Source organism: Bubalus bubalis, chromosome 4 (assembly GCF_019923935.1).
Source record: "Bubalus bubalis isolate 160015118507 breed Murrah chromosome 4, NDDB_SH_1, whole genome shotgun sequence".
In the NCBI taxonomy this organism is placed as follows: domain Eukaryota; kingdom Metazoa; phylum Chordata; class Mammalia; order Artiodactyla; family Bovidae; genus Bubalus; species Bubalus bubalis.
In genome coordinates this window covers 89,957,545-89,972,024 of record NC_059160.1, presented here as the reverse complement: position 1 = coordinate 89,972,024, position 14,480 = coordinate 89,957,545, and the positions used below count along the sequence as shown (strand labels likewise).

The 14,480-nt window shown below is 38.2% G+C and overlaps 1 protein-coding gene across 5 annotated transcripts in view; it reads right to left on the bottom strand.

The window, feature by feature from the left end:
• The window catches only part of SPATS2 (spermatogenesis associated serine rich 2), a 159,302-nt gene that overhangs the window by 12,071 nt on the left and 132,751 nt on the right, over positions 1-14,480 (bottom strand). For all 5 annotated transcript variants that reach the window (XM_025284091.2, XM_025284092.2, XM_025284088.2 and 2 more), the window contains 3 exons: positions 11,741-12,002; positions 10,356-10,535; positions 7,815-7,950 (listed from right to left, as the gene is read on the bottom strand). In XM_025284091.2, the coding sequence (XP_025139876.1) occupies positions 7,815-7,950; positions 10,356-10,535; positions 11,741-12,002 (578 nt within the window). The remainder of the gene's footprint in view (positions 1-7,814; positions 7,951-10,355; positions 10,536-11,740; positions 12,003-14,480) is intronic.

Below are 14,480 nucleotides of genomic sequence, written 5' to 3'. Positions count from 1 at the left end.
GACTTTTATTTCTTTTTGTTTGTTGTCTGTCATGTTACTATCTATTGATAACATCTACTCAAAGATTCTGTGATGTCGGCCAAGCATTAAACAGAGGAATCTATGGATTAACTGTTGGGATATTTTCTCAGAGAGAAGCCTGATGAATCTCTGCAATTTTTCATTAAATTTTTCACAAGTCTTTAAAACAGAAAAATGAATAAATGTTAAATTACATGTAGTGTAAGTACCTGACAATTAGTTTTTCTGCTAATAATTTAAGTGCCTGACATTAAGCTTTTGGTTGCCGACATTCCCTTCAAAGATAATCATCTCAAATAAATAAGCCACACAACAAGAGAAAGGGCGATGCCAGGCCATCCTCTTAGAAGGTCCTGGGTGAGCTACATAACTGACCACTTGAGTGACTGGAACTTTTCCTTCCTATGCTTTAATTCTTGCTTTTATGTTTTAAATTCACTAATAAACAATGAACCCACAAAACTCAAGGCACCCCATCCTGGACCCCAATAAAGGCATGACTCAAGGTTCATGCTCTCCTTAAACACACTTCACTGTGTGGGTCTAGGCATGCCATGTACCCTCCAGGACTTGTGAGTAATAAGCCTTGTTTTTGTTGCCGAGGTGCATGTAGCAATCATCAGAGCCACAAGGGCCTGTCTGCCACAACACTTGATTCATGGGGTGGGGGCCGCCAGTAGCACAGGGCCCAGGTGAGTGCCCTTAGGCACTGCTAGCTGACGGCATCACCGAAGTAAGCTGAGACCAACACAAACACTGTAAGAGCTTTCTTAAAAGTATACCACATAACGTATTACAGTTGTATAGATGAATGACTATGTTTTAGGTAATTAATGCTAAAGCATTTAGGGATGACACGTTGTGATGCCTGCAACTTCCAAATGGTTCTACCAAAACACACACACACAACAAAGACACTGATCACTGTACTTCTGTATTCTGAAAGCTTAAGTTGTGGAAATATGTGCATCACAAAATAAACAGAGAACGTGAGAAGAGTTCAGAAGTGCAAAGTGGCTAAGCATAAGATAAAGAGCAGAGGCAATTTTCACAATTAAAAGTAGTAATTTAATGTAATACAACTTTCTGACAATGAAGAAACTTTAGCTAAAGTTTTCCATCTGTTCCTAAGCTGTGGTGATGCCAGTAGGAATCTGTAGCCGGGAGATTCAAAAGTACCTGTGGTTTGAGGTAACAGTTTTTTAGATGCCATAACTACGAGCAATGAGTCCTTTCAGAGCGATGAGAGGCTCATTCACACCACCAGACTTTCTGTTGTTACCTTGCTCACTCAGTACATGAGGGTACTAAGCTTGCAACTGTTCTGTCAATTTTCTGAATGGAAACACACCATGATGAGCATCTGATACACTAGACTCAGAAACTGCTAATGAAATTCTGCTAAATATCGTTGGGACTCTGTTTAGAAAGACACAAGGTCTTATTAAGCCTGGGCCTTATACAGCACACAGAATTTCCATATCCTGTCTTTGACCACAAAGGATGGTTTGAGATGTCCTGTCACTGTTAAGGAAAAAGACTGGTAAATGTCTGAATGTTCTGTATTTCCTTCCCTCCTTACCAAGACTTTTTTACCATCTTCCCATTTCCTCAACTTACTCTAAAGCTTTTTGTGTAATTTACTTGGTCAAAATAGTTGTCCCCGTAGCATCACCACTCATATCTCTAAGATACATTATATGTCCATCATTTAAAGCAGGCCCTTCAATCAATATTTTTAACATGTAGCTTACTGATTATACTATTACCTTCAGTAATTTCCTGGTTCCAAAAAACTATTAGCTATCATTAGTTTATGATTGTTGCATTAGTACGTGTTCAGTCATTTCCTTTGTGTCCGACTCTGCGACCCCATGGACTGCAGCCTGCCAGGCTCCTCTGTCCATGGGATTCTCCAGGCTAGAATAGTGGAGGGGGTTGCCATTCCCTCCTCCAGGGGATCTTCCCGGCCCAGGGATGGGACCCATGTCTCTCCTGTCTCCTGCATCAGTAGGCGGGCTCTTTACCACTAGTGTCACCTGGGAAGGCGCAGCTGCATTAGAAAACCATGTTATAACAGAAACAATTCTAGCAACTGTTGAGCCAACTAATTATTTCAAGGGTTTATACTCTAAACCACTCAATAATGTTCTTACAAAACATTTATACTTGATTTTATTTGCTGGAAACCTAAAACCTATTTATTCTAATTCCACTAAAGCAGAAATCCAAGCAAAGCCCAGCCAATGCAAACACCTTTATTTTTCTTAAGACACTTCCTCCTTTTCATATAAAACAACCAAAAAAAGAAAAATTTTAGTAGTTTTTGTCAGCAGAGAATTAATGACACTTCATGTGTTTCTTAAAACTCCGTATTCCCCACACTGGTTTTATGAGTATGGTACACACATTTGAGCTCAAAGAGCATCTCAATTCTAAAGTAATACCAGGGACCATATGACTCAATGATATCTTACAATATGTTTAGGGAAAAAGAAATAGCAGCAATTTGCAGGGAGGGGGGGGCACAGTTAGATTCCTGGTCTGGAAACTAGGAATCAAACCCGTGCATGACACATGCACCAAGAGTCTCTCTTCCAGCTTTAGTGCAAAAGTGAGCCATCAATGATGATGGGTGGGATGAAGATCATAGGTTACTGGGAGGCAGAATACATAGATTCAAATATTGAGTCTGTGACTTAAATATGATGTCATGTTAGGCAAACAGCTTAACCTAAGACTCAAATTCCTTTTAACAGTAAAGTAAAAATTAAGGCTCCCTCTTCACAGGACAGAAATCAGTATGAAGAAATCAGATAGTATGACTGAACATGTTTGGAAAGGAACCTGTTTGTTTTGTATGTTACTTAGTTATTTTCTCAGATGGTTAAAGAGTTAGAATTCTTTTAAATTTATTTATTTTTGATTGGAGGATAATTGCTTTACAATGTTGTGTTAGTTTCCGCTGTACAACAGTGTGAATCAGCTGTATGTACACATGTATCTCCTCCTTCTTGGGCCTCCCTCCCTGCCACCCCCATTCCACCCCTGCAGGTCATCACAGAGCACTAGCTGAGCTCCCTCTGCTATACAGCAGCCTCCCACTGATGATCTAGTTTACACATGACAGACTATATATGTCAATACTACTCTCTCAATTCATCCCACCCTCTCCTTCCCCTGCTGTGTCCACAGTCCGTACTGTACATCTGAGTTTCTATTCCTGCCCTGCAAATAGGTTCATCAGTACCATTTCTCTAGATTCCATATATATGTTAATATATGACATTTTTCTCTTTCTGACTTACTTTACCCTGTATAACAGGCTCTAGGTTCATCCACTTCACTACAATGGACTCAAACTCATTAGAATTTTAAGTCAAAGACTATCAAGAACCACGGAGGCCAAATACTAGTAGAAATAAGATGCTAATGTACATGCAAAAACTTAAGAATAATTTAAAACTAAAGAGTGCTAGGTACCTTTCTGATAACACATTATAACAGTAGCCTATTCCTTTATTTCTATGGTTTTTAGACATTTTTGAAAGTGCTTTTGTTCATAAAATGATTTTCTGAATTTTCAGCATCTCTATAGATGAACTTTAAATTTAAGGATCTAAAAGCATTTGTTAAGACTAGTGATAGTTTAATATAGTAAGAAAAGAGAAGCTCAAATAAAAGGAAGTAACTTTTCTAAGGTGAATGAAGAATCAGCCAGGAAAGATTTCAGTCTTAAGCACAGGCTTATATTGACTTCATGTGTTTCAGAATCTCAAATTTCTTACCACTTTTCTCCTTTTAATAAGTACCTTTTGACTTTCAATAAAACAGAACCTTCATTTTAAAGGCAGGCTGAGTGTGTATCCTTTGCCCTGACACATACTATGACAACCGTTCAAAATACTTTATACACTCTAGCTTCATGTTCCACTTCGTATCCTGCTCCCTAACAGACTTAAACTTTAAGTCAACTAAGAGCTCCAACAATGTGTCAGACAGATTTTATTAATTAACAAGAAAAGTAAACCTGGGTCTAGCGATGATTATTACTGGATCACCAATAAGGACAGACTTGACGTTTTACATCCTGGAAAGCCGCTGCTTTTACCTCCCCACAGGTAAATGTCAGCTTTCATCTGGCCCCAGTGTGAAAGCACTTATCCATATAATTCCCCTAGTGCCCGGTCAGGTGTAATGTAATCTTACTGTTGCAAATTTGTTAGAATTTCTTTTTTATACTATAACCAACACAAAAAATGGCTTCCTAAGTGACATTAACTCCAAGCTCTGGTTCAGTGCCAAAGGGAGTTAGCTCACCTGCCAATTATACCTTGAAGTAGCAACTACAAGGGGCATGGAAATAAGCCAGTTTAAAAACCCAGTCAGCCAGAGGGAAGGCTTTACACCAGCAGGAAAGTGCAGGTAATCTCTTTCCTCAAGTTAAATTGACCTGGTTGCTACACCTGCTAATCAATCCTAAATACACAGTTTCTAGGCAGGAAACCACTTCATTTGTCATTTATTAAAGGAGGCTCCCCGTGGATGGGTTCCAAGTCAACAAGGACTCATAAGTCTCTCTCCCAGAACTGTATTTCCTGGTTCAGGCTGGTTCTGAATGGAATCAGATCCTGTGGCTAAAGTAATCAGTAAACTAAACAATCATGGAGACCGGAGGCTTGTCAAGGCAAAGTTGTGATGTTCTACTCTTAGTTCTTTATTCTTAAGCCAATAATATCTGATGTGATAATAATCCAGGGTAAAGGGCATGGGGCTTTCTCCCAGAGGGTCAGAAAGAGGAGAAATCAGTTACCTAGAAAAACTTCCAGGGGAAGTCAGAGTTTACTTAACGTGAATTTGGGAGAACTGGTTGGATTTAGATAATTACAAAGATACAAGACAGCATTACTAGGTTGGAAAAGTAGCATCAAGGAGTGTATGACAGAGGAAATGTGTATGTTAAATTCTGAGACAAGTAATCTGGCTGGAGTAAAAATGTATATAAGAAAACAGAAGATTTGACATTAAATTTCTAGCTATAAAACCTGAAAGGGGAAACTTGGGATTCATGACAGCATGGGTAGATGAGCAGATGAATGATCTATTCTAAAGTACTTTTTGTTTCATGGATCATTCTACACTTTGGTAAAAGCAGAGGTCAGCAACTTTCTGGAGGCTTTATTCTACCTCTCTGTTAACTCACTCCCTTCTTCAATTCCACACAACAGGAGGACTGAGGCTACCCACTCTCCCTCTGTCTTTTGTCCACTGTGGCATGAAGTACCAGACTAAGTTTGTGAAGAAAGACACGGCTGAATATGACCTCAGGGAACAGCTCCTAGAAAACGGATGGATGGTTGGGAGGAAGAGTGGTGTAGGTTCTCTATATTTATGAAAACTTCCTCTCACCTTTCAGATTCTTGAAAGTCTTACAAATAGGCAGTATGGACAGTCTCATATCCCCAAATACCAACCTAGCTGCTTGTCTTCCTGTCATTTTACTTAATTTGGTCTTTTTGTTTTTAAGTCCATTATTAAATGAAAATACCTCCCCAAAGGAGTTATGGTTTAAAAGTTAGTTACCACTTTAATAGTTAAAACAGCTTCAATGTTCTAGAAGAATATTAGAATACATTTCTTCTCCCAAAGATTCTATAATCAAATATATTTGAGAAACAGCAAAGTATAGCTCCCTCTTGTAAATTCACAATGCATATTAGCATTAAGAAATCAAGAAGTCCTGTAGTAAAGAAAATTTAAGTATTTTCAAATCTCTTTAACTACTAAACCCTATTTCACCTACAGAACACATATTAATACATTTTAAGATATGAGAAATTTTTAAAGCAAGTTTAAAAAACACAAAATTAAAATAAATCAATGATTAATAATAGGGCACAGAAGGGACCATTAGAGTGGGGTGCATTAGGAAGGATGAAAGGAGGCAGGAAAACAAAGACATCTTTTCTACTTTATATTAATGTTATTGTTGTTGTTGTTGTTCAATCACTCAGTCATGTTCGACTCTTTGTGACCCCATGGACTGCAGCACACCAGGCTTCCCTGTCCATCACCAACTCCCAGAGCTTGGTCAAACTCATGTCCATTGAGTCAGTGATGCCATCCAACCATCTCATCCTCTGTCATCCCCTTCTCCTCCCACCTTCAATCTTTCCCAGCATTAGGGTCTTTTCCAATGAGTCGGCTCTTTACATCAGGAGGCCAAAGTATTGGAGCTTCAGCATCAGTCCTTCCAATGAATATTCAGGACTGATTTCCTTTAGGATTGACTGGTTGGATCCTCATACAGTCCAAGGGACTCTCAAAGAGTCTTCTCCAACATCACAGTTCAAAACCATGGATTCTTTGGTGCTCAGCCTTCTTTATGGTCTAGCTCTCATATCCATACACGACTACTAGGAACATCATAGCTTTGACTATACAGACCTTTGTTGGCAAAGTAATGTCTCTGCTTTTGAATATGCTGTCTCGGTCTGTCATAGCTTTTCTTCCAAGGAGCAAGCATCTTTTAATTTCATGGCTGCAGTCACCATCTGCAGTGATTTTGGAGCCCCAAAAAATAAAGTCTGACACTGTTTCCACTGTTACCCCATTTATTTGCCATGAAGTGATGGGACCAGATGCCATGATCTTAGTTTTCTGAATGTTGAGCTTTAAGCCAACTTTTTCACTCTCCTCTTTCACTTTCATCAAGAGGCTCTTTAGTTCCTCTTTACTTTCTGCCATAAGGGTGGTATCATTTACATAGCTGAGGTTATTGATATTTCTCCCAGCAATCTTGATTCCAGTTTGTGCTTCATCCAGCCTGGCATTTTACATGATGTACTCTGCATATAAGTTAAATAAGTAGGGTGACAATATACAGCCTTGATGTACTCCTTTCCCAATTTGAAACCAGTCCGTTGTTCTATGTCTGGTTCTAACTGTTGCTTCTTGACCTGCATACAAGTTTCTCAGGAGGCAGGTGAGAGGCAGGCTGGTGAGATTCCCATCTGTTTAAGAAGTTTCCAGTTTGTTGTGATCCACACAATCAAAGGCTTTAGCCTAGTCAATGAAGCAGAAGTAGATGTTCTTCTGGAATTCTCTTGCATTTTCTATGATCCAACGGATGTTGGCAATTTGATCTCTGGTTCCTCTGCCTTTTCTAAATCCACCTTGAACATCTGGAAGTTCTCAGTTCACGTACTGTTGAAGCCTAGCCTGGAGAATTTTGAACATTACTTTGCTAGCATGTGAAATGACTGCAACTGTGCCATAGTTTGAACATTCTTTGGCATTGTCTTTCTTTGGGATTGGAATGAAAACTGACCTTTTCCAGCTGTGGCCACTGCTGAGTTTTCCAAATTTTCTGGCATATTGATTTGTTCAAAAACATCATGCCATGGGTTACAGGTTCCTGGTTTAAAAGACAGATCTAATGTAAAGGCGCATGACCTACTCTATAATTATTTGTCCCTTTCCAAACAATATTAACCTTGGGTCCATTCCTAAAGCATGAGTTTCTTCTACCATTCATTCTCACACTGTGACCACAAACAGAATGAAGCAGAAAGCAAAATATAGCATAGGATTTTTAAGTCTTCCTCCATTATGTAGAGTAGTTAAGAGTTAGGAATTAAAGAACTTGGTGCAGAAAGCAAAATATAGCATAGGATTTTTAAGTCTTCCTCCATTATGTACAGTAGTTAAGAGTTAGGAATTAAAGAACTTGGTAAATGGCTAACCATCTTTACCATTTTCGTGCTACTGGTACAAAATGCAACTTAACTTACCAGCTCTGCAATTCGGCAAAAGCTTGTTTCATTTTCTTAATAGAAGCATCCATCTCTTCTTTAACTACAACTCGATATCGTGCAAGAGACACTGTGCAGCGCTGGAGGTCTTTCACAGATTTTTCAATATTAGAACCTTGGAAAGAACCCCAATAAAAAAAACAACATAGGTAACTTGAAAACGGGATCTGAATACCTAAGCATGTAACATAACTAACATCTCATAACTAAGAATGCTTCCTAAATGGCCACCCTCAACAAAAAACTGAACTTTTCATAGATTTTTTTTTAAGTATCCTGGCCAAGATGGAGTAATAGGAATTGCATTTACCTTCCTGTCTTAAAAACGTCACACATACACAAAATATATGAAGCAATGGTTTTCAGACAATGAACAATATGCAGTACTTCTTACCACCCTCCACAAGAACACAGAAACAAATGAAGTCTTGCTGCCATAAGACAGTTTCCAGGCTGCAATGCAAGGAGGAGAAATCCTTAGTTGAGTCTGAAAGTCTCCTTGAATTGAGGGGACAGAGTTGAGAATTCAAAGAGGCCCAGATGGCTAGAATTCTCAGGGCAGAACAGTAAAGAGGAGAAAGCTACACAGCAATGAAAAAACTGTACAAAGATCCACAAAGGATTCTGAGTGCATGCGTATGTAGAACCGCCCCAAACAGGGAAAAGAACCACTGGAAAGGAGCAGGTGGAATAATCCTGAGAGCTCACCCAGACCAGGAATAGTCTATGCTCACACCAGCATAGTGGGGCGCCAGGTAGAGTACTTAGAGGGCACTGCCTCAGTAATTAGCCTGAGACTAAAGGCTGCTCTATTTCTACTAACAAAGCTTAAGTAAGCAAGCAGACTGTTTCCAAATAACAGTTCCAGAACAAATCACAAGAATATTTAAAGAAATACAAAAATATCTAGCAATCAACAAAGCAAAATTCACAATGTCTGGCATCCAATTAAAAAATTACTAGAGGCAGAAAAATATGACTGATCTATAATGAAAGGAAAAATCAATTAACAGAAACAGGTGCAGAAATGACATATATGTAGAATAAAGTTGGTAAGGACATCAAAACAGCTAATAATCAAATATCACATGTTCAAGAAGGTGGAGGAATAGTATAATCTATTGAGGAAAGACATGGAAGATATTTAAAAAAGATTCCAACAGAACCTCTGGAGATGAAAAAAAAAAATCAGAGATGAAAAATACACTGAATTGGATTAACAGCAGATTAAAAACTTAGAGAAAAAAGATTAATAAATTTGAAGACAGCAATTTTAGAAACTATTCATAATGAAATTAAACACAGAGAGAAAAAGACTAAAAAAAAGAATCCAAAATGAAAAACTATTTGAGTAGGTACCAAATTTTCAAAACTCCCTACATAACAGGATTTAGTAGAACACAATTCACCATGTAGATATAACAAAACTGATAAAGTTCTCTCTTGATAGTACACTTTGAATCATTGTAAGTGGGTAAGTCAACACTGTAGATAAAGATGAAGCATATTTACCTATCTAACATATTTTAACCAGTTTCTGAGAATTCTATTATAACCTTTCTATATTCACCAGTGTCAAAGTTATTATAACTTATAGTTAGAATAACTGATCTAACAAATTTATAAAGTGCCAAGACACAGATTTTCAATCTTTAAATCTTTCCTCATCTCAACCTTATTTCTTCTAAAATCTACCTAAAAGCTTTCAAGCACTGTTTCTTTATTTTTGCTTGACTAAATATTTTCAGACTTGCCTTTCTGGGCAAGTTGAGGGCTCTGTTAGAAAGATGAAAAAGGAGAGCCTCAATAATTAAATTTGGCTCATGCGGTATACATAATTCAATCCAGAGCTACAGGTTACAAGTGTCTTTTACATTTCTCTGTTTCATTTGTTCAGCTAAGTGGACTGCCATCCTTAAATGGACGATAGAAGGGCTATTATCTCTATCTAATTATTGGCTGATTATTTAAATAAGTATTAAAAGTTAAAAAAAAAAAAAACAGCAAATCGCTACCATCAATCAATGCTAAGTATTTACTTAAGAGAAAATGACCTTGTTTAAAGCTATAGTCTGATAGGTATTAGTAAAAGCATGAAGTTGAGAAGAGAAATTAAAATATTTCTTCAAAACATCATTTCAGAGATGGCAAAGCTTTTTACTGTTGAATCAACCAGGAGTTAAAAATGAAGGAAATAGCACAGACATGTTGCAGTAAAACAAATAAAACAAAGGTTAATGTTATCAAAGACACCATGCTAGCCACAGAGTTTGACCCTCGTTCACAAAAAAAGGATCATTATTGTTGTCTCAAGACTGTACAGCATTACACTACTATCAGACTCCAACTATGTACACAAAACTGGGGAAAGGCTGGATCGTCATGGATAGTCACTGACTGGAAATGTATTACCTGCTGCCCCTTCTGAAATCTTATCTATGAGAACAGAGATGACTTGCCCTCTTTAGCTAAAAACACAGATTCTTTTTGCTTTCTCTCAAAGGAAGATCTCTGATTTACCCAGCTTTTTGTTGGTGGAAAAGAGAGGAACATCTTCCATGCCTAGATTTGAAAGCTGAGGTCCTACAGTAGTTCTTGAGAGAGACTTGGCAGCATTCCTATTTTGTTGAGAATTCTGAGTAGACTGCATAGTCAAAGATCTGGACTCGAAATCAGAGACACCATTCTCCAGCATGGATCCTGTCAAATAAAGAGGCCAGTATTTTAGAGTAGAGTTCAGGGGTAGATCAAGGAGTCTTTAAGTACACACGAAGTAAAAAGGCAAAAGTGCAGCAAAAAATTGCCTCTTAAAAGGTTGTGAATAGAATCAGCTGACAAAACAGGACAAAGAGCAGAGTCAGTGAGGCTGTATCACTTGGCTTAGCCCAAGGAGGCACACCAACTGAAGAGAAGGATTCTTTGTTAACCCATCTCCAGACAGGCTAGCTTATTCCCTGTACCTTGTTAACTTCCTTGCAGTTCTGGGCACAAGGAAGTGAAGAGTCAATATCACCACCTTCTGACAAGCTTCTGTTAAGTTATGCTGAGAAAAAGATTTCTACACTGTCCCAGAGAAAGAAAGAAGAGTTTCAAAAGCTTTAGGAAATGGAAACAGCAAAGAGTTAGGAAATAAAGGAAAGCTAGTTCAGAAAAAAATAGAAGCCACTGACTATCTTTGGTTTGTTTGAGGTGCTATGTTTTTTTCTAAGTCTTTATATGTGTGTGTGTGAGTGCTCAAACTAATCAATAAATAAAAACATCTGAAATACACAGCGTAATTTTAAAAATGGCATTGCATGTATAAAGCCAGCAGCAATAGAGCAAGGGGAACTGGTTTAACAAACAAGTAATTAAAAAGCCTATTTTTAAAAATATATTCCCAATATCTTTCCAGTACTCATCAAAACGGTTAATGAAAAATGTACAAGCTATCTGAATTTACAACTAATACTAATCTTAATTCTTTATTAAAAAACAAATGTGAGACTATAAAAACCAACAGTCTACTTCTAATGAAAGCCATGGGATTACAGTTATGCCTATATATTCCTTATTGTGTTGAGTCTTGGAATAATAACATCAATATCAACTCATGATCATCATTTCCTTTAATAAATGTGCAGTTAAAAAACATCTAAGGTCACCTTCTGTAATCTCTAAGTATTACAGAACTATTAAATTAGAAGATTTCCACAAGGCTGATTTAGACTAAAATTAAAATATGAAACAAAGGAATATGAATTATATTTTTCTAGGCCCTTGATAATTACGAAATTGACTCTTTCACATAAGAAGTAACAAAATTAAAAAACTAACTAGATTTAATTTATTGATTGCTTTCTCAGCCAAGGAGCCCCTGTATTTTTCAGTAGAATGGAACTTTTCAAGGACCTGTTAATACTCACCTGTTCTATCCAGCATTTCTGATGGGGCAGACTCAGGATCCTCCAGTTCTCTGGCTTCTATTGAAAGTGTCTCCACACCTTCACTGAGTGAGTCCACAGACTCAGTATCATTGATGGCACCGTTGACATGATAACCATTAACACCACCTTTCTCTGAGGAGGGCGCAGATTGTTCCTCTTGAATGGAAACCGATTTGTTGGAGTCTGGGATACTGTTACTTGGTTCTGCTGCAGGTTTTGGCTTGCTTTTCTTCTTTTTGTTCTAATGGTTATTAAAGATTTGAAAAAAGGAAAAGAAAAAGAAGACCCCGACAATCCAGAGAGGTAACGCCAGCTACCCAAAGGCAACCAATGTTACCAATTTCTCATTTGCTCTTCCAGAAACTGAATACCTTTTTGTATATGTCGATCTACTGACTAAAATAACTATATAAAATACTTTAGATAAACTCAAACACATAAAAATAAAACAGCAAAGCATGACAAAACCCACTATAAGAAAAACTAGAAGATAAACTACAAAATGTGAGAAAAATATGTGTAATATATACAAAGAAATTAATAGAGAAAGCTCTTAAACAAACAAAATAATAATCCAATAGAAAAACTGGTGTAGCTATAAACATGGAATGAAGTGAAACTTCAGTTTAATAAGATAAATTAAATCTGCATTGCAGAGGATTTTGCATCAGAAATCTGTCTCCTCACCTAGACAACAATTACACTAGCAGAATCTGTCTAACTATTTTGGAACTCTGGAGTCTACTGAAGGCTTATAATTTCCAGGAGAAGACTTGGATGATAAATTGCGGTTAATTTCAGTCAATTTCAGTTCTGAGCACAGTAGCAGATACTCACCCCCCACCCCCAGTTAGGGAACAGGCAGCCGTGCACCTGTTCTTGAAGCAGCTAGCACATAGCTTGCTGGAGTCAGGGTAGGCAAAAAGAACCCTGTCCTCCAAGTAACTGGGAGCTGTTTCGTGGTCAATGACTGCTGCCTTTCACTACAAAGGTATAGACAGAGGCAGGCAGCCACTGATGCTGCACCTCCTCCCACTGTTGCAAGCCCCTCCCCCTCTGGCTGAAGTTTAATTCCTTTAGGGCAATGGCACCTCACTCCAGTACTCTTGCCTGGATAATCCCATGGGCGGAGGAGCCTGGTCGGCTGCAGTTCATGGGGTCGCTGAGAGTCGGACACGACTGAGCGACTTCACTTTCTCTTTTCACTTTCATGCATTGGAGAAGGAAATGGCAACCCACTCCAGTGTTCTTGCCTGGAGAATCCCAGGGACGGGGGAGCCTGGTGGGCTGCCGTCTATGGGGTCACACAGAGTCAGACACGACTGAAGTGACTTAGCATAGCATAGAGGAATTAAAGTGCTGGTGCCCTTCTTCCCCACTTCATTTTTCTTTATTCCCTTTCTGGAGACAGACATCAAAGACAAGGACATTCAAAAACAACTGTATATACAGAAAAAAACTGAAAGTAATCATGCATGCCCAGGGAAAAGCACAGACAAGATCTGAGAAGACCTCAAGTTTACACCTAAGGCTGACCCTTGGTACAAAGACAGCTTACAATTTTAAAATATAGTAATAACAAAAAACAGCAAACCTGGAGAAAGAGGGAGAATCTGGTTTCCAGAGTTATCAAATTATTAGGTTCTAATGTCTAGCTTTCAGCAAATCACAAAGAACACAAAAATATGAAAGTATGGCCAATACAAAGGAAAAGAATAAATCAATAGAAACTTTCCCTGAGAAAGACTTGTTGGGAGATACATTAAAGACTTTATTTTTTTCATCCAAAGATTAATTTTAATTAAGTAAACATGGATTCTTAATATGTTTCCATAAGTAAGATTTTTTTTTACTCAAATGCCTAGTGCATTTTTGGGCTTCCCTGGTGGTTCAGTGGTAAGGAATCCACCTGCCAACATAGGAGACATGATCTCTGGTCCGGGCAGATCTCACATGCTATGGAGCAACTAAGCCTGTGCACCCCAACTACTGAGCCAGTGCTCCAGAGCCTGGGAGCCGCCAACTACTGAGCCCACATGCTGCAACTACTGAAGCCCACGTGCCTAGAGCCCATATTTGACAACAAGAGAAGCCACTGCAAGGAGAAGCCTGCACAATGCAGCTAGTCCCTGCTAGTTGCAGAGTACAAAAGAGCACAAAGCAGAGTAGTCCCTGCTTTCTGCAACCAGAGGAAAGCCCATGCAGCAACGACAATTCAGTACAACCAAACCCCACCCCCCCAAAAAACGAAAACAAAAAAGCTGCCTTAAAGATGTTCAAAGAACTAAAGGAAAATGTGGGGAAGGTCAAGCAAACAAAGTATAAACAAAATGGAAATATTAATTAAGACACAGAAAAAGAAACTAAATCTAAAAAAGAAATAAAAAATGAAATTCTGGGGCTGAAAAGTACAGTAACTTAAATTTTTTTTTAAAAATCACTGATGGGATTCAAAGGGAGATCTTAGAAGTCAGGAGAAGGAACCAGTGGGTTTGAAGATAGCACAACTGAAATTATTGAGTTTGAGGAAGAGAAAAAAGATTGAAGAAAAGTGAAGAGCCTAAGGGACCTGTGGGGCTCCATCAAGCAAATCAACATATGCATTGTATAAACTGGAGAAGGAGAGGAGGGAAAGGGAAGAAAGAATGTATAAAGAAATAATGGCTAAAAACTTCCCAAATTTGATGAAAGACATGACTATAAACATCCAAGAAGCTTA